The 20,205-nt window shown below is 38.0% G+C and overlaps 1 protein-coding gene and 1 pseudogene across 15 annotated transcripts in view; one reads left to right on the top strand and one right to left on the bottom strand.

The window, feature by feature from the left end:
* The window catches only part of Bbs9 (Bardet-Biedl syndrome 9), a 304,919-nt gene that overhangs the window by 60,839 nt on the left and 223,875 nt on the right, over window positions 1-20,205 (top strand). For all 15 annotated transcript variants that reach the window (XR_016535495.1, XM_090332660.1, XM_090332659.1 and 12 more), the window contains 4 exons: window positions 12,834-13,008; window positions 17,152-17,236; window positions 18,332-18,515; window positions 19,265-19,394. Coding sequence is in view for 14 of the 15 variants with exons in the window: in XM_090332660.1 (XP_090188786.1) it covers window positions 12,834-13,008; window positions 17,152-17,236; window positions 18,332-18,515; window positions 19,265-19,394 (574 nt within the window). In the remaining variant the exon portion in view is untranslated. The remainder of the gene's footprint in view (window positions 1-12,833; window positions 13,009-17,151; window positions 17,237-18,331; window positions 18,516-19,264; window positions 19,395-20,205) is intronic.
* Window positions 6,571-8,123, bottom strand: LOC150062822 (elongation factor 1-beta pseudogene; annotated as a pseudogene).

The raw sequence follows: 20,205 nt of genomic DNA, 5'->3' as shown, positions 1-20,205 counted from the left end.
GTGGTAGAGCTCTAGCCTTGAGAAAGTCCAAGGACAGTGCTCAGGCCCTGAGCTCAAGCCCAGGACTGGCAAAAAAAAATTTATATTGCTCCAGCCTGAATGGCTCATAAGCAAGAACAAATGCTTCGTGAAGGTGCAGTGTGGGGAGATATGGGAAGGAACCTTTACCTACTGTTAGTAGGAATGTTGTGCAAGCATTGTGAAAATCAGTATAGAAGTACTTTAGGAAACTAAATCAAGAACTACTCCTAATCCCAGTCTACCACTACTAATTGCTTGTATCCAGAGGAACATATAAGTAGGTAGCCTAAGTTGTACACCTGTATGTATAGCAGCACTGTTTACAATAGCTAAATTATTAAATTAGATTCAGTGTCTGTCACCTCATTGAACAGATAAAGAAAATGTAGACAGTATACACAATGAAGTAGTACTTATGAAGAAAAATGAAATGAATGTCTTTTGCAGGCAAATGGGTACCACTAGAGATCATCATACCCCAGACCGAGAAAGACAAATGGCTCAAGTTTTCTCTCATATGTGAGATCTAGGTTAAAAAAAATGGACCCAGTGCCAAATGATGAATATCTTGAAGAATCAGTAGGAAGGGAAGGCATATACTTGTATGAAAATAGAATAATGGAACCTGCAAAAATTGTTTAAAAAGTTGGGGGATATAAAAGAATAATAGAGTTAGGCAAGATAACTCAAAACCTGTAATCCTGGTTGTGGGGGAGACAAAGATTGGTATCCATGTTCAAAGCCAGTTTGGGCATAAATGCTAGATTCAATCTCAATAAATGACTGTTATCCATGTAGCACATGCCTCTTATCCCAGCTACGAAAGAAACACAATTGCATGTGTCTATCATCCATAGCATCATACGGAAGTCCAAATAGGAACATCCCAGCCCAGGCCAGAACCTACCTCAAGAACACCTAGTACATGGGCCTGGAGTTTGGCTTACTGGTAAAGTGCTTGCTTAGCATGCATAAAGACCCAGGTTCTATTCCTTGGTACTATATACATAGAAAACGCTGCAAGTGGTGCTGTGGTTCAAGTGGTAGAGCTCTAGCATTGAGAGAGCACAAGAACAGTGTTCAGATCTGGAGGCTTGGCTCAAGTGGTAGAGAATTGCATTACAAGTGTGAGGCACTGAGTTCACCTTTCAGTGTTGTACACTGGAGGAGTGTGGGAAGCAAAAGTGGTAAATATCAAAGTATGTTATATGCACATTTACTTTTTTTAAAAAACAACTCAGAACCTGGTTACTATCCCTGAGCTTCTTTGGCTCAGGGTTAGTGCTTTACCACTTGAGCCACAGAGCCATTTCCTGCTTTTTCTGAGTAGATTTTAGAGATGAGAGTCTCACAGACTTGCTTTTTGGGGCTGGCTTTGAACTGCCATTCTCAGATCTCAGCCTTAATAGTACCTAGAATTACAAATGTGAGCTATCGGTGCCCACCTGCACCATATAGTTTTAGAAATAAAAGGAAAAAAGCTGGGTGCTGGTGGCTCACACCTGTAATCCTAGCTACTCAGGAGGCTGAGATCTGAAGATTGTGGTTTGAAGCCAGCTTGGGCAGAAAAGTGCCAGCGAGACTCTTATTTCCATTTAACCACTAAAAAACAGGAAGTAGCTCTGTGGCTCAAAGTGATTGAGTACTAGCCCTGAGCAAAAGAGCTCAGGGACAGTGCCCAGGCCCTGAGTTCAGGCCCCATGACATACATTACATACATACATACTTACATACATACATACATGGAAATAAAGGAAATGGTCTCCTTACATACTATTACAGAATAGACAATCATTTAGATGAGAAAACCGTTAAGATGTCAGTGGTTTTTTTGTTTTTTGCCAGTCCTGGGCTTGAACTCAGGACCTGAGCACTGTCCTTGGGCTTTCGCAAGGCTAGAATTCTACCACTTGAGTCACAGCACCACTTCTGGATATTTTCTTTTCTTTTTTTTTTAAGTGGGTATTTTATTTATTTATTTATTTCATTTTTTTTCATATATTTTTATTGTAATTAATAGAAGGGTTACATGATATTTGCCAGATAGATGGTGCATTAATTCCCATACATTGATACCCTTGCACATGTCTTGGTCCCTATTTCCCTCCCCCCACCCCCACCCCTCACCTTGTTTTCCCCCATTCCCTATCCAATTTCAAATAACCAAATACAAATATATCGATATATCAGGTAACAAACTGAGACTTCTGGATATTTTCTATGTATGTGGTACCGAGGAATCTCAGGTCTTCGTGCATGCTAGACAAGCATTCTACCACTAGTCCAAACTCCTGGCCTCAAGATGTCAGTCTTAATGTAGTTGATTACTGGTTTATGTATCATGTTAAAGCTTTGGCTGTATGATATTTTAACATTAAGAAATGAGAAATACTTCTTAATACTGTTTAAGAAATTTTCCTTTCATGAAGCTGACTTAATAAACTTTCTCTCTTCTGTCCTCTAGAGTTCGTGTAGGCACAAAACTTTTTCTTTGCCTTTGAAAATAAGAAATAGTAATTTGCAGGATTCTTTCAAAGCCATCTTGATATAGGACCCTTTCTTTTCAAATCTTACGAATAATATTTCAAACAATATATTATTTTTATCTTTTGTTCAAGATTAATAGGGTAAGCATCTAAATTCTGACAAAATCTTTAATTTCCTAATTATTTATACTCACTCAAAACTTTTTTTTGCTGTATAGTTGAGGCATACATTTTTAGGAATTACCATTAAGATGTTAGTTTTCAGTTTGTTTCCTTTAGTTTTTATGATCTGTGGTAAAACATGACCTATTGACCTGAGAATTAACCTTAACTGCTGAAGCCTACCTTCCCTTTCTCCTTCTCTCCCCTACTTCCTCTTTTGGAGACAAGGTCTTGTAATATACTACAGGCTAGCCTCAAACTTAAGATCCTCCTTAACCAAGTTACTGGGATTACAGGTGTGCACCACCCAAATTGACTGTATTCATCTTTAGTTAGTGTGTTTCTTTTCTCTCCTAGGAATTTCCTCTGCTATTAGCTTTGATCTCTGTTCTCTTTGCAGTTTGATATGCATCGATTTTTATCATGAAACCTTTCCTAGGAAGTTTGCTATAATTAGCCTAGTTTTCTGTAGCAAAATGGATTTAAATTTTGCCTCCTAAGGACTTGGGCAACTAGAGGGATCCATATTTGAATATTAATTCTATCACCTTCTTAGACATGAGACAAATTATTCATGCTGTTAGTCATTTCCTGTGAAAATGAGACTAAATGTTTGTTGACAAATGAATGGAGTTATTGAGCCTTATAGTCAATACACTGTTTAAATATACTAAGCAAATTTTAAAGTTGCTACAGATGACAGTCATTATGCTGGTTAAGTGTTTAGCACAAAGGGATAACAGGTGCTTTAGATGGTAGTACTAGTTAATGTTACTTATGGTAAGGATGAATTGAATATGTAGTTTATGGCTAGGTCATTGAAATACCTTCTGAGATTCGTCTTATCACTTTATTTATTTATTTATCTATTTATTTATGCGGGGGCTTGTGCTCACAGCCTGGGCACTGTTCTTGAGCTACTTTGCTCAAGCCTAGCACTTTACCACTTGAGCCACAGCTTTACTTAAAGCTTTTTTGGGAGTTAGTTGGAGATAAAAGTCTCAGGGACTTTTTCTACCTGGGTTGGTTTTGAACTGTGATCACAGTCCTGAGGAGCTAAGATTATAGGACAGGAGCTACTGGTTCCTGGCAAAAGAACTTTTCTTATGGATATAGGTAAGAATGCCTTTACATAGCAAACAGAAGGCAGAGCTCACTTTCATGAAGGCTTCCTGTGGTTCTGTTCTTTCAGACCCACACAATTTTATGGCTTTTCTGGAATATTCTTTCTATTTCCATTATCCCTTAGGGGAGCCTCTGATATGTATTCAGATATGTGTTCTGAAATTCAAAACAGTGATTTGAAAGACTTACTTAATTTTGAGTAATGTTTTGAATTGATCCCTACAGTTTTCTAAACCTCAATAGCCAAGATTGAAATAAAGCATTTTTTCATACTTCACATGCAGTGTGTGAAACACTTCAGACATTTATTTTTTTATTTTATTTTTTTGGCTTTTTTATATTTTTTATTGTAATTAATAAAAGGGTTACATGATATTTGCCATATAGAAGGTGCATTAATTCACATACATTGATACCCTTTCACATGTCTTGGTACCCATTACCTTCCCCCCACCCCTCCACTTTGTTTTCCCCCTTTCCCTATCAAATTTCAAATAACCAAATACAAATAAATTCACTATATCAGATAACAAAGTGAGATACTATAACAATATGAGATACCCAAGGGAAAGCAAAGGAGATGAGAGATAACAGTACATTAAGGACAACAGTCATTCGTTATATGGCTTTTGTTTCAATATCCTGTAGGTCCTTTCAATTAGCTTCATACTATATGGCCTTATGTATCTAGGTTTTGCTCTGTTGCAGATCTCTGCTAGTAGAGCCCAAGGTTTCTACTGATTATGACAAATGAGGGAAACCATTGAGCCTAAGTTCCTTTGAGTCTGGATTACTTCACTTAATATGATTTTTTCTAAGTCTTTCCATTTCCTAACAAATGGGTCAATGTCGTTTTTTTCTGACAGCAGCATAGAATTCCATTGTGTACAAATACCACAACTTGTTGATCCACTCATCAACTGAGGGACATCTAGGTTGGTTCCATATCTTTGCTATGGTGAATAATGCTGCAATGAATATTGTTGTGCTAGTGGATTTAGTATGCCCTAGATTCTGGATGGTTGTGTAAATGCCAAGTAGTGGAATTGCTGGGTCATAGGGGAGTTCTATGTTTAGCCTTTTGAGGCACTGCCATACTGCTTTCCATAGTGGTTGAATGAGTTTGCACTCCCACCAACAGTGTAGTAGTGATCCCTCCTGGCCACATCCCCTCCAGCATCTGTTATTATTCGTTTTCCTGATCCTGGCCATTCTAACTGGAGTGAGGTGGAATCTTAGAGTTGTTTTGATTTGCATTTCTTTTATGACCAGAGATGTTGAGCATTTCTTCATGTGTCTATAGGCCATTTTTGTTTCTTCTTGAGAGAAGACTCTCTTTAAGTCTTTGGCCCATTTTTTAATGGGATGGTTGTTACTTTGAAGATTAGTTTTGGAATGATTCAATTTTTTGAGTTGTTGATATATTTTAGATATGAGGCCTTTGTCCTCAACAGACATTTATTAATGTATCTCCCATGTTATGGTTCTTTTATAGTTGCTAGATTTACATATATGAGTAAGGAAGCATTTCTGCTTTTGAGTTTCAGGTTAATTAGAGATACGGAAATGGGCTTTTTCAGCGAATGATTTGTTCTCCAGCAATGGTAATGATGGGGTCTTTGGGGTCACAGGACAGAACAACTGAAGGGAACACATAAACCTCAACCTGTGACTTCTCTCAGAAGGAAAAAAAAATGGTTGACTGGTTTGATCCAGAGTTAGAGATCCAGCTCAAAGTGCCTTCCACATTGATGAGAAGTAACTGCCTGCAAAGGCTTGGTCCCAGGTAGCAACAGTACCTTCTGAGGCTGTTGCTTAACTGTGCCCTTAGAAAAACCTAGTGGCCTCTGTGATTCCAGAATTTACTATGCAGGAAGTGTAACTTTGTTTTTGGAAGTTCAGCTCAACTTGGGGATTTGGCTTCTCATTTGCTGTGATTTGTCCTTGTAGCTTGTTAAACCCTTAACTTGCTTGGCTCTGCCACTGTGGCCAGTGGGATACTAATTAGTTTGTGTAAACCAGAGCTTCTTCTCAGTCTTAGAATGGAGTCTTATAGCTTCGTTTAGCATGGGAGGACAGAATGGATGGTTGGTAGGAAGCCAATAAATATCCCTGGAGTATGAGAAATGAAGTGAGAGGCCTTTTTTTTTTTTAAGGAACCATGTATTATGATATAAGAAAGGGTAAGCAGTTAAGTGTTGATCTAATTATAACAATAATGCAATCAACATTTGCCACTGCTGGGCCGAGTTTCCATACAAGAGTATGGAATTCTAGTGAGATACTGAGTACACTGCTTCACAGATGAGAATACTTCAGTCCAAGTTTACAGTTGATAATTTAAACTGGTGTCAGATCCAGATTATCTGAACAGCCCCCCAGCTTCATGGTATAGTTAGTACTTTCTTCCGTGCTGCTAAAGAAAAACAAACAGGGTATTAGATTTCTTTGGGGTTTTCTCCAAACCCTGGATTTTAAACTGCCTATTGAGGCAGTAATCCTAAAACTTCAGTGTGGGTCTGAATGGTCTCTGTAACTTGTTAAACCCTTGATTTGTTTGGCTCTCCCATCAGAGTTTCTGATACAGTAGCTCTAGATTAAAATCCTACATTTACATTTCTGATGGTCTGGCCTGAGGGCCACATTGGTTGTTTCTGATGGTACTGGTTTGAGAGCCACATTTTGAGGACCATTTTATGGTCTGTTGGGGACTGAAGACTCCAAGTCAAAATAGACATAACTTTTATTAGTATTTTTTAAAAAAATAATACCACCCTTTATTTAACAGGCAAGAAGCAAGGCTCATCTTTCAAACTTTTATTTCAATGCAATTATCTGGGGAAGACTTTAGATTTTGTTAAAAGCAGCCACGTCCATGGACTGCATATAGTCCTCAAAAGCAGTGATCTGTTCCTCCAGCATGTCTGTTCCTACTTTATCATCTTCCATTACACACTGTATTTGAAGCTTCTTAATTCCATATCCCATTGGAACCAGTTTAGAGGACCCCCAGACTAAGCCATCTGCTTGAATGCTTCAGATGCACTCCTCCAGTTTTGCCATATCTGTCTCATCATCCCAGGGTTTCACATCTAGTAAGATGGAAGACTTGGTAACAAGTGCAGGTTTTTTGGCTTTCTTTGACTCATACTGTGCAAGATGTTCTTCCCGAAGCTTCTTTGCTTCTTCACTTTCCTCCTCCTCATCAGACCCAAAGAGGTCAATGTCATCTTCATCTTTACTCTCCACAGCTCCGCTTCCATAGTGTCTTCCATATTGGCAGGGCCATACTTGCCCAAAGATTTCTTCACTCCAGGCAGGCTGCCCTTTTCCTTTTCATAGGATTTGATATGATTATACCAACGTAGGGCATGACATAAATCGGCAGGCGGCGGGCCGGAGAGTGCCTCAAAAACTGCCACATCTGCTTGCGAGGGCACATACCTGGAGGCCCGCGGGGCTCTTGAGGTCCCCGAAACCCATGGCCTCGGTTGTGTCCGGGAGCTGGGTAGCAGCGAAGAGAAAGAGCGAGACAAACCCGCACCTCGCGTTAAGGCAGGGGGAAAAAAAGGGTTTTATTAGTATTTTTGTTGGCGAATGCTTTTGTGAACTCACAAGACTTTAATAATAGAGATACCAGGAATATATTTGGTTACTGTAATATCCTCTACCATAGGTCAAGGTCATTCTATAAGTGTTTCATATACAAAAATATATTTAAGCATGTAATCTTTCTACAGAATGTAAATAGAAAAAGTAACATGAACACCTATATTTTTTACACCTAGTCAATAGTTGTAAAAGTACAACTTTTTTGATGGACTAGTTGAAGGTCAAGTTACAGACCTTAATACTGCTTTGCCTCTAAATACTTTAGCATACATCTTCCTGTGAGTGTGTTCTTACATTATTGCAGTACTGCTATTGCAGTGAAGAAATTATTTCCCCAAATTATCTAATATATAGTTATATTCAAGTTTCTCTAGTTGTTCCAGTGTGTCTTGCACATCTGCTTTATTTTTGGTACCAGGATCCAGTCATGCATAAACAGCAAAGGTTAGGTTCTGCATTATATTACATAATAGAGTTACAGGTTTGGTTGCCTTAAAAAAATACACAAACTTAATTATGGCTTAAAGAAGGAAGATAGTTATTTTGTTCCTATTTACTCACCTGGAAATAAGGTGATCCAGGGCTGGTAGACTGTTTTCCTCAATACGTGATTTTATCTGAGGCCAAGACACTTGCTCTGACCCATTGTAATGCTGTCATGGGGAGAGCAGTGCTTGTGCCTGGGAGATGTGGAGATAATGTCTGCTCCTGACTCATCGTGGGTTGTTATCTGTAACAGAGGAACACATGTCTGGGCCTTAGTTTGGATGGACATATGCCCACTGGTATCAAGAAAGAATGGCTGTAGGGAAGCAGAATTTGTGCCACAGCTCTTCCTTCCTTCCTTCCTTCCTTCCTTCCTTCCTTCCTTCCTTCCTTCCTTCCTTCCTTCCTTCCTTCCTTCCTTCCTTCCTTCCTTCCTTCCTTTTGCAGTCCCGGGTCTAGAACTCAGGGCCTGGATACTGTCCTTGTTCTTAAGACTAAGAGCCACAACACCACTTCCAATTCTTTCTATGTATGTGGCACTGAGGAATTGTGTATGCTAGATAAGCACTCTACTATTAGGCCACAATCCTGGCCAGCCACAGCTCATTTTACAAATGAATGAGTTTTACCAAGCTGTAGTAAATCCATACAGTAACTCATAGTCTTTTATGACATTTCTTTTTTGAGGAATATAAGTAGGGCTAATAATTGCTCCTACAATGAATCTAGATTATCCTTTAAAAATTGTTTGGTACATATCTTATAGATGTTCTGATTACTTCTATTTTGTTGAGGCATTAGCTGACACTTCTCACAGCTGGCATTGTGTTCATTTCTTTCTAATTTGCTGTTTTCCTCTAGTCTGAATAAACATATAATGAAAACCCTTATTTATAATAAAATTTATTTTGTCTCACATGTTCTCTGAAGCCTTAAGGAGTCTGACGACCTCTAACTTTGGAGCTGTTTTTTCTCTCTAGCTCCCACTGAGGTATAATTAATAATAATTGAATACCTTCAAAGTGTACAATGTGATATATAATAAAGCTAATTAGCATATCCATCCATCTCTTCACATAGTTACTTTTTTTTAGTAACTCTGCTTTCCTCCACCCTTTTCTCTTCTTGTTTGCATGTGCATATGCAGTTTCCCATCTCCATTTATCCTTTCTCTTTTATACATTCTAGATGCCTTAGTTAAGATGAGTTTAATAACCTCGGAGCTCTTATACACATGCACTCATTTAACTAATGAGAGGGCTGAAGCTCTTAGGAATAGGTTTTTTTTTTTTTTTGCCAGTCCTGGGTTTCAGCTCAGGGTCTGAGCACTGTCCTTAGACTTTCTCAAGGCTAGAGCTCTACCACTTGAGCCTCAGCATCACTTCCAGCTTTTTTCTATGTATGTGGTACCGAGGAATCTAACCCAGGTCTTCGTGCATGCTAGGTAAGCACTCTACCACTAGGCTAAACTCCAGGCCCCAGCAGGTTTTCTTTTTTTAATATATTTTTGTTTATAAAAAGTACACTAGAAATTATCATTAAAATAGCAATTGATGTCCTGGGAAGATCTGGGACTTCTACTTATAAAAAGTTTGTCATGATTTTTTTTCTCTTTTCATTTTTTTAATTAAAGAATTTATTAACGTTGATTTTTATATCATTTCAAATGACATGTTTAACAAACAAGTGTTCAAGAAGGGAATCTCTATATACAATCACTGGCACTTAGTTTTTAGAACATAATTAAAATTAGGCTAAGGGTTTGTATATCATAGATACATATTAATTTATGAAATAAAACATTATGTCTATAGAGTCATAGGTTTTTATGTCTACGTAGTTATGTTTATGTTTCCAATACCATGTCCATAACATTGGGTATGCAAATATTGAGTCCTCGCTCTTGTACTGTTTGGATCTAATAGCCACATATTAAGGATACCATGCACCTTTGTTCCTTTGGTCTTGACTTGTCTCAACATGATTCACTCTAGATTCATCCACTTACCTGCAAATGCCATTATTTTATCTTGTCTATTGGCTATGTAGAATTCCATTGTATATATACACCACATTTTCTGTATCCATTCATTTGCAGTAGGGCATCTGGATTGTTTCCAATGCCTGGCTATTGTGAATAGTGCAGAGATAACATAGCTGAGCAGGTGTCCTTATCATATCTTGGGTTATGATGTTCAGGGTAGATTCCCAGAAGTGATATAGCGGGATCACAGGGAAGGTCAATTTTCAGTTCTTTAAGAAACCTCCACACTGCTTTCCAGACTGGCTGAACTAGTTTACAATCCCACCAGCAGTGTAGTAGGGTTCCTTTTTCTCCACAACCCTGCCAGCATCTGTCATTGTCTGAGTTCAGAATCTTGGCCATTTTTGTTGGGGTAAGGTGGTATCTTAGGGTTGTTTTCATTTGCGTTTTCTTTATGACCATGGATGATGAACATTTTCTCATATGTTTTTCTGTCATTTTAATCTCTTCTTCTGATAAGTGTCTCTTTAGTTCCCTTGCCCATTTAGTGAATGGCTTGTTGGGTTTGGGGGGATTAGTTTCTTGAGTTCCCTGTAGATACTGGATATTAAGCATTTGTCAGATGTATTATTGATAAATATCTTTTCCCAGTTGGTTGGCTGTCTCTCTTCTTTGGCGACTATGCTTTTATCTGTGCAGAAACTTTTTATTTTTAGGTAATCCCATTTATCGAGTCTCTCTCCAATCTTTTGTGACCCTGGGATTCTATTCAGGAATCTTTTGCCTGTGCCTATGAGTTCCAGTGTCTCTCCTACTCTATCATGTAGCAGTTTCACGGTTTCTGGTCTGACGTTGAGATCTTTGATCCACTTTGAGTTAATGCTTGTGCGTGGCGAAAGGCTAGGGTCAATTTTTAGTTTTCTGCATGTGGCTGCCCAGTTTTGCCAGCACCAATAGTTGAATAGACTGTGTTTGTTCCACTGTATATCTTTGGCTCCTTTGTCAAATACAAGTTGCCTATAGGTATGTGGTTCTATTTCTGGGTCTTCTGTTTCACTGATCTTCTGGTCTGTTTTTGTGCCAATACCATGCAGTTTTTGTTATTATGGCTCTATAGTAGAGTTTGAAGTCTAGTATTGTAATACTACCAGCATTTCTGTTTTTGCCTAGAATTGTTTTGGCTATTCTAGGTCTTTTCTTGTTCCATATGATCCTTTGGATTGTATCTTCTATTTTAGTAAAGAATGTCTTTGGGATTTTGATGGGGATTGCATTGAATTTGTATATCAATTTTGGCAGTATAGCCATTTTCACTATGTTGGTTTTCCCTAGCCATGAGCATGGGATGTCTTTCCATTTCCTGGTGTCCTCTTGCTATGATTTTATTTAAAGACCTTGCAGCTTTGATTGAACCTCTGAGAGACATTGTTATGCTATTCCCTCCTTCTGGGAATGGTTCAGATACATGCTTACTAAACATTCATTTATTAGACAGTATTCAATTTGACACACCACTCGAGGTTAGCATCTTCTGTCAAGTTGGGCTTGAGTATGTTGCAGTCATAAGGAAAAATTTGTTGTTTTTCCTCGATAATTCTGTAGGCAGTGTGTTTTCCTTTGAAAATTGTCCAGCTATGCAGTTGTCATTAATCAGATACAACTGTGACAATATATAATCTATTTATATACCATTTAATTTCTTTATAAGTGAAGTTACTTTTTAAATTGAAATTGTATAATATTGTCATTGGTAGAATTTGGGTTAGGGGTGCTAATGGCTAGAAGACTGATCTTTATACTTAATGAGTGACCTATTTTTTACCCAATATATCTTTCCCTTGTGTGATTTCTTAAACACATAATATTGATAGAGAACATGCGCCATCATTTTATAGGTCATTATCAACACTGTTTAACACTGGTTTGTACAAAATGTATACCTAAAATAGGCCTGTTCATCTGGAGTGTGCGCGCGTGTGTGTGTGTGTGTGTGTGTGTGTGTGTGTGTGTGTGTGTGGATGTATACTAAGCTCAGAGCCTTGTGCATTGAGCTGCACCCCCAAGGCTGTCTGTTGTCTTTGATATCTAAATCATTTTAGAGTATGAGACTGACATAAAGGTAAGTAGTTCTAGGAAGAATTGTTTTGAATTTTGAATTTAGAAAAAAATTTATTACAAAGAGTCACAATTGGTCTCATAATATCTTGACCAAATTTTGCCATTGTGGTCAAATAAAAGTACATGTAGTTAAAATTACAGAACTTTCTGAATATAAAAATTGAAATATATATATATATATATATATACACTCTAAAATAACATGGGGTTGTCTTTTTTTTTTTTAAGACTCTTTATTCCTTCTTTTTTTTTTTTTTGCTAGTCCTAGGCTTGAGCTCAAGGCCTGAGCACTGTCCTTGGACTTTCTCAAGGCTAGCACTCTACCACTTGAGCCTCAGCACCACTTCCGGCTTTTTGCTATATATGTGGAGTACCGAGGAATCGAACCCGGGTCTTCGTGCATGCTAGGCAAGCACTCTACCACTAGGCCAAACTCCTGGCCCCCACATGGGGTTGTCTTATAGGGAAAATTAATGTAGACATATTTGTGGTGAATAGTGATGAGTTACAATATTGTCAGGAGCCAGTGGTTCATTCCCATAATCCTTGCTAGCCACGAGGCTGAGATCTGAGGGTCACAGTTGAAAGCTAGCTTGGTCAGGAAAGTCCAGGAGACTCTTATCTCCAATTAATCACTGAAAAAGCCTGAAGTGGCACTGTGGCTCAGGTGGTACAGTGCTAACACTACTTGAACCACAGGAGCAAGAGGAGCTCAAGGACAGGAGTAGCTCAAGGACAGCATCCGGGCCCAGAGTTTAAGTCCCAGCATCAGCAAAACAAACAAGCAAACAAAAACATCAGAAGTATACATTGCTTAATTTCCTCTCATTTCTTTTTAGGTCGAGACTTAATTTGCATCCAGTCTGTGGATGGGATGCTGATGGTATTTGAGCAGGAAAGCTTTGCCTTTGGGAGATTTCTCCCTGGCTCCCTTCTCCCTGGCCCCCTTGTATATAGTCCCAGAACAGATTCCTTCATCACTGTTTCCTCTTGCCGGCAAGTGGAAAGTTACAAGTAAGTTTGTATCTTCAACCTTTGCAGCTATGACTTTTTTATGTGTTTGTTGCTGATTAATTGTTTTCCAAAAGAGCTTGAATATTGCAGAAGAAAAAGTGACTGGTTTCTTTGATAAAAATATAACTGGGATGACTTTCATCTTCACTGGTATAAGGATTAAGCACAGGTCAAGTTGCTACCTCATAGAAAATGCTTGAATTTATTACCCTTGTATATAGGATACCTGAAAGGCAATGTGGTACAATGATTGGAGCCATCTTTGAAGAGAGGACTATTTCCATTACCAGGCCCACTTCCTAAAGTTTCTAGAACTTCTCAAGACAATACCACTATGTAGAGACCAAGTGTAAATTTAACACATGAGCCCATGGGGTCATTTCATGTTCAAACTATATCACTGTTTTTACCCAGGCACTAAACAGGGATAATAATGTTTATTTTGACAAGATCATTTTCTGGAGTAAATATATTTACATTGTATTAGCAATTATAGATAATGTAGAGATAATTTAAAGTGTATAAGGAGGGACTGAGATGAAGCTTCTTAATAGAGCATTTGCCTTGCATGCACAAGACTCTGGAGTTGACTCCCAGCACTACAAAGAATAAAATATAAGGGATGTGTATACTTGACCTTCAAGGGATTTAAGCATTTGAAGACTTTGGTATTCTCAGGGGTGGCTGTGTCCCAGAGCTAGTCCTTGTGGTGTCATGTGGTAACTGTAATTGGTGTCTGTGCATGCACGTGCCCTCACATGTGTGTGCGCCCCCCACATATACATACTCCAGCCCCCATTGTTTCTGTGATATGTACTTTCCCATAAGGGGTATGTTTTCATGTTTTATTCTATTTTTTATTACCTTTAAGTCATTGTACAGAGGGGTTTCAATTCAATATGTATGTGTATGAATACAATGTATCACTATTAGTGTCACTCCTTTCATTGTTTGCTCCCATTTCTTCCAATCTTCTCAATGTTCAGAGAGTGATTTTAAAGGTAACTGGTTCAGCTATCTGTTTAAAAATTTTTTAAGCATCCTAGGTATAGAAATAATTGCCTGAAAAAGGTTGTTTGCTCAACATAAGTTTGCTTTTTTGCATTACACTGAAATGTTCCAGTGTATGTCTATATCATTAGGGCCCTGAGACCCAAATGTTTTAAACATCTGTTCACCCACTGAATATTTAAGATCATTTATTCAGGAAGTGTATGAAGGACTGACAATATGGTATCGTGTAGTGCAAGTAATTTGTCCCTGGCAGTAGGAAGAGCTTGTGAGCTGTTACAGAGATGAGTTGTCACTGTTATCCTTTCTAGTAAAGTTCTCCAAGTTAAACAGGAAGGTTTCAAAATCACCTGCTACCTCCTGAGGTGACAGCTGTGTTTCACTTGCAGAAACTGATTTCAGAGGGTTTACTGCTACCCTGTAGTCAGGGCACAATTTAGTTCCTTGTTGCTGTGTTCTGCTGTATGTAGAAGGCCATTGAACTCTGTGCTGGGGTCTGATTGCAGTGCACCAGGGATCCAAAAGCAGAACCACAATTCTAGGTATGCTGTGTTTGTGTTCTGAGAATGTGTCAGATCCATCCCTAAAAGTCTTCCTACACTGGCTGGCTCAGCAGACTCCAGAGCAAGGCTTTTTCTTCTATTTCTATCATTAAACATACAAGTGGTAATTAAAATAAAAGTGTATTCCTTATTTCTGACTTTCCAAGTTTGCTTAAAGTTGTTTGGTTTGGGGACCAGATTTTTGCATAGGTTATCATTCACAGTGGAGTTAAAAAGGATGCAATTGTAAGTTTGTTGTCATTGAATGGCATTAAAAAATAATAATTATTATTATTTTACCAGTTCTGGGGCTTGAACTCAGGACCTGGGTGCTGTCCTTGGACACCTATTGTTCAAGGCTAAGGCTAACACTCTACCACTTGAGCCACAGCTCCACTTCTGGCTTTTTCTGTGTAGGTGGTTCCGGGGAATTAAACCCCATCAAATGCTTGGTAGGTGAGCTTGCTACCACTAGGCCATGCTCCGGCCCCCATCTCTACTGTTTTAAAGTAATGAAATAGTCTTCTGAGTTGTCTTTCAGAAAGACACATGGTCCATCCTTGGAATCAAGGTGTTAGTTCTGGCTGAGTCTCTGCCTGCTGTTTTGATGTTAATGAGGCCACGTTTAGGGGCACACATACCCTCGAGATGAAATAATAACTTGTTATAGTTACATTTATAGTTACATAAGAAACTTCAAATAGCTCAGGGAGCTTTGGATTTTGCAACTATCTCATTAATATCCATAGCATCCTTTGGTAGAGTAGCACCTGAAAGTTAATTGAGGAGGTGAGACCTACTGCAGGACCAGTTCTGAGGGGCTGTTACTGTTACTGGGACCTGATAGGAAGTTGGAATGCAAAGCCTAATTTTAGCTTCCTTTTGGAAGCTGGGATTTTGAAGGTCAGACTCAGTCTCAATCACTTGGAAATTTTTTTTTTTTTAAGCACACTTTTACCAGGCTGGGATCTTCTCCCTGCCACCTTTGGCTGGGATCTTCTCCCTGCCACCTTTTCAATCTCATTTCCCATAACTCATTCCTGCTTGCACACGCACCTCAAAACCTCCTGTGGCCTTTCAAGTCTCTTTTATGGTTACGTGCCTTCACATGTGCTGTTATCCTTGCCAACATGCCACTTGCCCAATATGGTAACTCCTTCTTTTTTTTTTTAATTTTAATTTTATTTTTTTGCCAGTCGTGGGCTTGAGCTCAGGGCCTGAGCACTGCCGTTGGACTTTCTCAAGGCCAGAGCTCTACCACTTGAGCCTCAGCACTACTTCCGGCTTTTTTCCATGTATGTGGTACCGGGGAATCGAACCTGGGTATTTGTGCATGGTAGGCAAGCACTTTACCACTAGGCCAAACTTCCGGCCACTCCTTTTTTGATACTGAAATTTGAACTCAGTGCCTCGTGCTTGCTAGGCTGGCACCTTATTGCTAAGACACATCCAGCACTTACTTTCACTGGATATTTTTAGGACAGGGTCTTTCTTCCTTCCAAGGCAAGCACCTGTACAATAATAATCACTTTTAGGCTTGTCTTAACTGCTGGGTTACAGGTGTGTGCCTCATCAAGTTCTGCTTCTCTTAATAGTGACAGTCTCTTGGATTTTCTGCCTGGGTAGTCCTGGTCCTGATGTCCTCCTCTCTTAGCATTCCAGATGTATGCTTGTCTTTGCTTAACTATAAATTAAGAAGGATCTTTAGAACTTTTGTACTTCGAACTGTGATCTTCCCATTCTTTGCCTCAGGTTTATAGGTGTGAGCTGCCAGTGCCAGTGTGATCATTTTTATTCATCTTGTAAAACCAAGCTTTTGCTTTCTGAACTTCTACATAGAGCATATCTCCTACACAGCTTGTTTCTGCCACCAGCTTCCCTGGGATGTATGCCCATTTTTTTTTTTTTTTTGTGAGAGTAGGTACTTTGAGCTGTGCCTTCTGTCTGTATCTTCCACATGTGTGGAAGGACCCAGAGTACAGGTAGTTGATTCTTCATTGTTGTCCCTGGAATAGATCCCTTCTGTATGCTACATACAGGCTACCAGCCTGGTTTTTATATGTTACTATACATTTGTTGTCATCTTCCATTAAGACAAGTCTTGATGATTTTATATTTATCAATAATTTTTTTCCTGATTAAGATAAGATTCTTTTAGAGTTATTGTTTCTCAGTGTATTTTATAACATTAGAACTGAATATCAAAGTATTTTTTGAATAGAGGTTTATTTCTTACAGTTCTTGAAGTTGGGAAGTTCAAGATTATTGGTCAAAATCTCATGAGACCATTTATTTATGTTCACCCATGACATGCTTCGAATGTTTAAAATAATTCGTACTTTTTTTGTTTCTTGTACTGGTGCTTGAATTCAGGGTCTGGGCACTTTCTCTGAGCTATTTTTAGTCAGGACTAGTGCTGAAATTCACTTGCATCTTTTTGATTGTTAATTGGAGAGAAGAGTCTCATGCCTGAAGTGGCTTTGAACCACAATCTTCAGATCTCAGCCTCCTGAGTAGCTAGGATTAAGGCATGAACCACTGGCATTTGACTACATTTGCACTTTACCCCTCTTCCATCTGTTTTGTACAGGTACCAAGTACTCGCTTTTGCAACAGATGCAGATAAAAGGCAGGAGACTGAGCAGCAAAAACTTGGTTCTGGAAAAAGACTAATTGTAAGGTTTTTGTTAAAAAGATTTCACGTCTAATCATGTTTGTTTGCTAAGAATAAGAATTCTTGTGAAGAAAATCAGAATATATATATACATACATATGTGTATATATACACATATGTATATAGATGTATATATATAATTTTTTTTTGTCAGTCATGGGGCTTGAACTATGGGCCTGAGTGCTGTCTCTGAGCTCATCAGCTCATGTTTAGTGCTCTGCCACATGACCTACAGTGACACTTCCAGTTTTCTGGTGGTTAATTGGAGATAAGAGTCTCATGGACTTTTGGGCCTGGGCTGGATTTGAACCACAATCTTCAGATCTCAACCGCCTGAATAGCCAGGATTATAAGAGTTGGGAGACACTGGCACACAACTCAGAAATAATATTTTATTCATTTCTGTTTTGTATGTATAATTATATCAGTGACCTAAAAATGTAATATATGCTATATGATTTATTATTAAATTTAACTTGCGAAGTAAATACAACCGCTTTTTGAAAGTTAAGATTTTTGATCTGATAAATGAAAGCATAAAGTCTTACATATTAATGCTATAGTTTGCGATGTTTTAGAATATGTATACATTGTTTTATGTTTAAATTGGATTAAGCAAATTTACCTTCTTAAACATTCACCTTATTAAAATAATGAGAATAGTTAAAGCCCTTCCTGTCTTCCAGCTTTTGGGAGCACAGAGTACTTTACTGTTAGCTATAGTCATCATGCTGTTCAGAGACACAGAAGACCTTCTCATTCTGGTCTAACTGTGAGTTATGGTCTAATTAGCTTGATGCTTCCTCCCCAAACAGCACTTTTCTTATAGAAGTTTTTCAGAGAAGCAGAACATTTTTTCATGAATATTTTTGAGTCACTGAATTCCTAATGCCATCTGGTAAGAGATGGGATAGAACCTGCTGGAGTCTATATAATACCAGATCTGAATATAGAAAACAAATAGACCAAAAAGGAAATGAAGATGAATTTGCTTTTGTGTTTCAATTAAAGCAGCTAGTTAAATTAATTTTAATTTAAGATGGACTAAACTGTTTTGTTCTTAGCCACTAAGTTAACCTTTGGTTTTACTTTACAGGTAGATTGGACTCTAAATATTGGAGAGCAAGCCCTGGATATATGCATTGTCTCTTTTAGTCCATCAGCATCTTCTCTTTTTGTCCTTGGTGAGAGGAATCTCTTTTGCCTCAAGGATAATGGACAGATTCGCTTCATGAAGAAGCTTGACTGTAGTCCGAGTTGTTTCTTACCATACTGCTCAGGTATGCAGAAGGTTTTCTTTTATCCTTTTCATATGTCAAGATTATGTTATATACATATTAGAAAAAGGTACACTCACACACATGTTTAAACATCCATGAAAATAGTTTCATACTGAGCAAGTAATGGAAATTTTAACTTTCAATGCTCTAAGAGAAGTTTTAATAGAACACACATATTTGGCTGTCAGTCATCTTTATATAAAATGATCTGTAGAACTGGCCTATAGTAGGGGGGTGGGGCGGGGGGGAGGGTAATGGGTACCAAGACGTGTGAAACGATATCAATGTATGTGAATTAATGCACGTTCTATCTGGCAAATATCATGTAACCCTTTTATTACTTACAATAAAAAATATTAAAAAAGAAAAAAAGAATTGGCCTATAGTGTATATTATCTCTTCTATAATGTGGTGTTGATGCTTTTGAGTGAGCATCACTTTCAAAGTAATGATGGCTGATAAAATGACTTCCTAAGAATTCTTAGAAAGGATGAAATTCATACTTTCTGTTGAAATGTAAACAAGCTGGTCATTATCTAAACTCTTCAAATTCAGTAAAATGATTTGATTCCTTTTGCTATGGGTAGTTTGAAGTTGTAAAATGTTTTTCTTTTTGCAAAATAACTTTTTATTACCTAAAATCTTTGTGTTAAAAATCAAGCTGTTAATGTCTTACATCATCTAATAGAGATATAATATACAGTTTCACTTGCCTGTTTTCTTACAATTTCTGTGTCTTCAATCCACAGTTTCTGAAGGAACAGTCAATACTTTGATTGGAAACCATAGTAGCATGTTGCAGATTTATCAGGATGTAACACTGAAGTGGGCCACTCAGCTCCCTCACGTTCCTGTGGCTGTAAGAGTTGGCTCATTGCAGTAAGTGGTTGATTTTAATAGATTCATTAAAGGTTCTTAGCCAAGGTTTTCTCTAGAAGGCTTGTGAAATAACAGCAAGTAAATTTATGAAGAAATGACATTAATTATAGTGTGAATGTCAGTAGTAGAAGTAATTTAAAATATAGCTTGTTAGGTGAGAAGGATATAAGAATGCTTTAATTAGCACCACTATTTAGTTTCATTTCATATTTGTGGTCTTACACAGAGATTTTTTGTTGATAGAACATGTGGATATTATATTTGTTAATGATGCTTCAACTTATTTAGTACCTTATTATGATGCATCACTGGATACTAAACATGTATTGAAGCAGTTTGATGTTTAATAGGATTTTTTTCTGAAATGACAAATTATACCTAGCATCAAACTTAAAGCATTTGACAAATATATGAGGAATGGTGGAGTATCATTTCTCAGTGAGTAATTTTTCAAGGTCATTGGTATTTATGGCAAGATTCAGAAAAACTTTGACATCTCAAATAGTGTTCAAGAACTGAAAATATCAGCCTGGGTGTAGATATGCACCTTTCTCCAATGCTCCATGAATTCCCAGATCTGTTCAGTTTTGTTTATTTAGAATATCTTGTTGCATATACAAGGATGTCTTCAGTGACACAAGATGAGCGACCCCCCCACCCCGCAAAAGGGGCTTAGTACTAATAATGTTGAAGTTTAGTAGAAGTCATTTATTTTTGCATTAATGGATCATCTAAAGCCATATTAGAGAACAAGAAAGACTGCTTGGAAAACACTGCATTTTTTTTTTTTTGCCATTTCTGGGGCTTGAAC

The sequence above is a fragment of the Megascapheus bottae genome, chromosome 5 (assembly GCF_031878675.1).
Source record: "Megascapheus bottae isolate mThoBot1 chromosome 5, mThoBot2.hap1, whole genome shotgun sequence".
NCBI classification, from domain to species: Eukaryota; Metazoa; Chordata; class Mammalia; order Rodentia; family Geomyidae; genus Megascapheus; species Megascapheus bottae.
The sequence above is the reverse complement of the archived record's forward strand: the minus strand, read 5'-3'. Positions and strand labels throughout refer to the sequence as shown.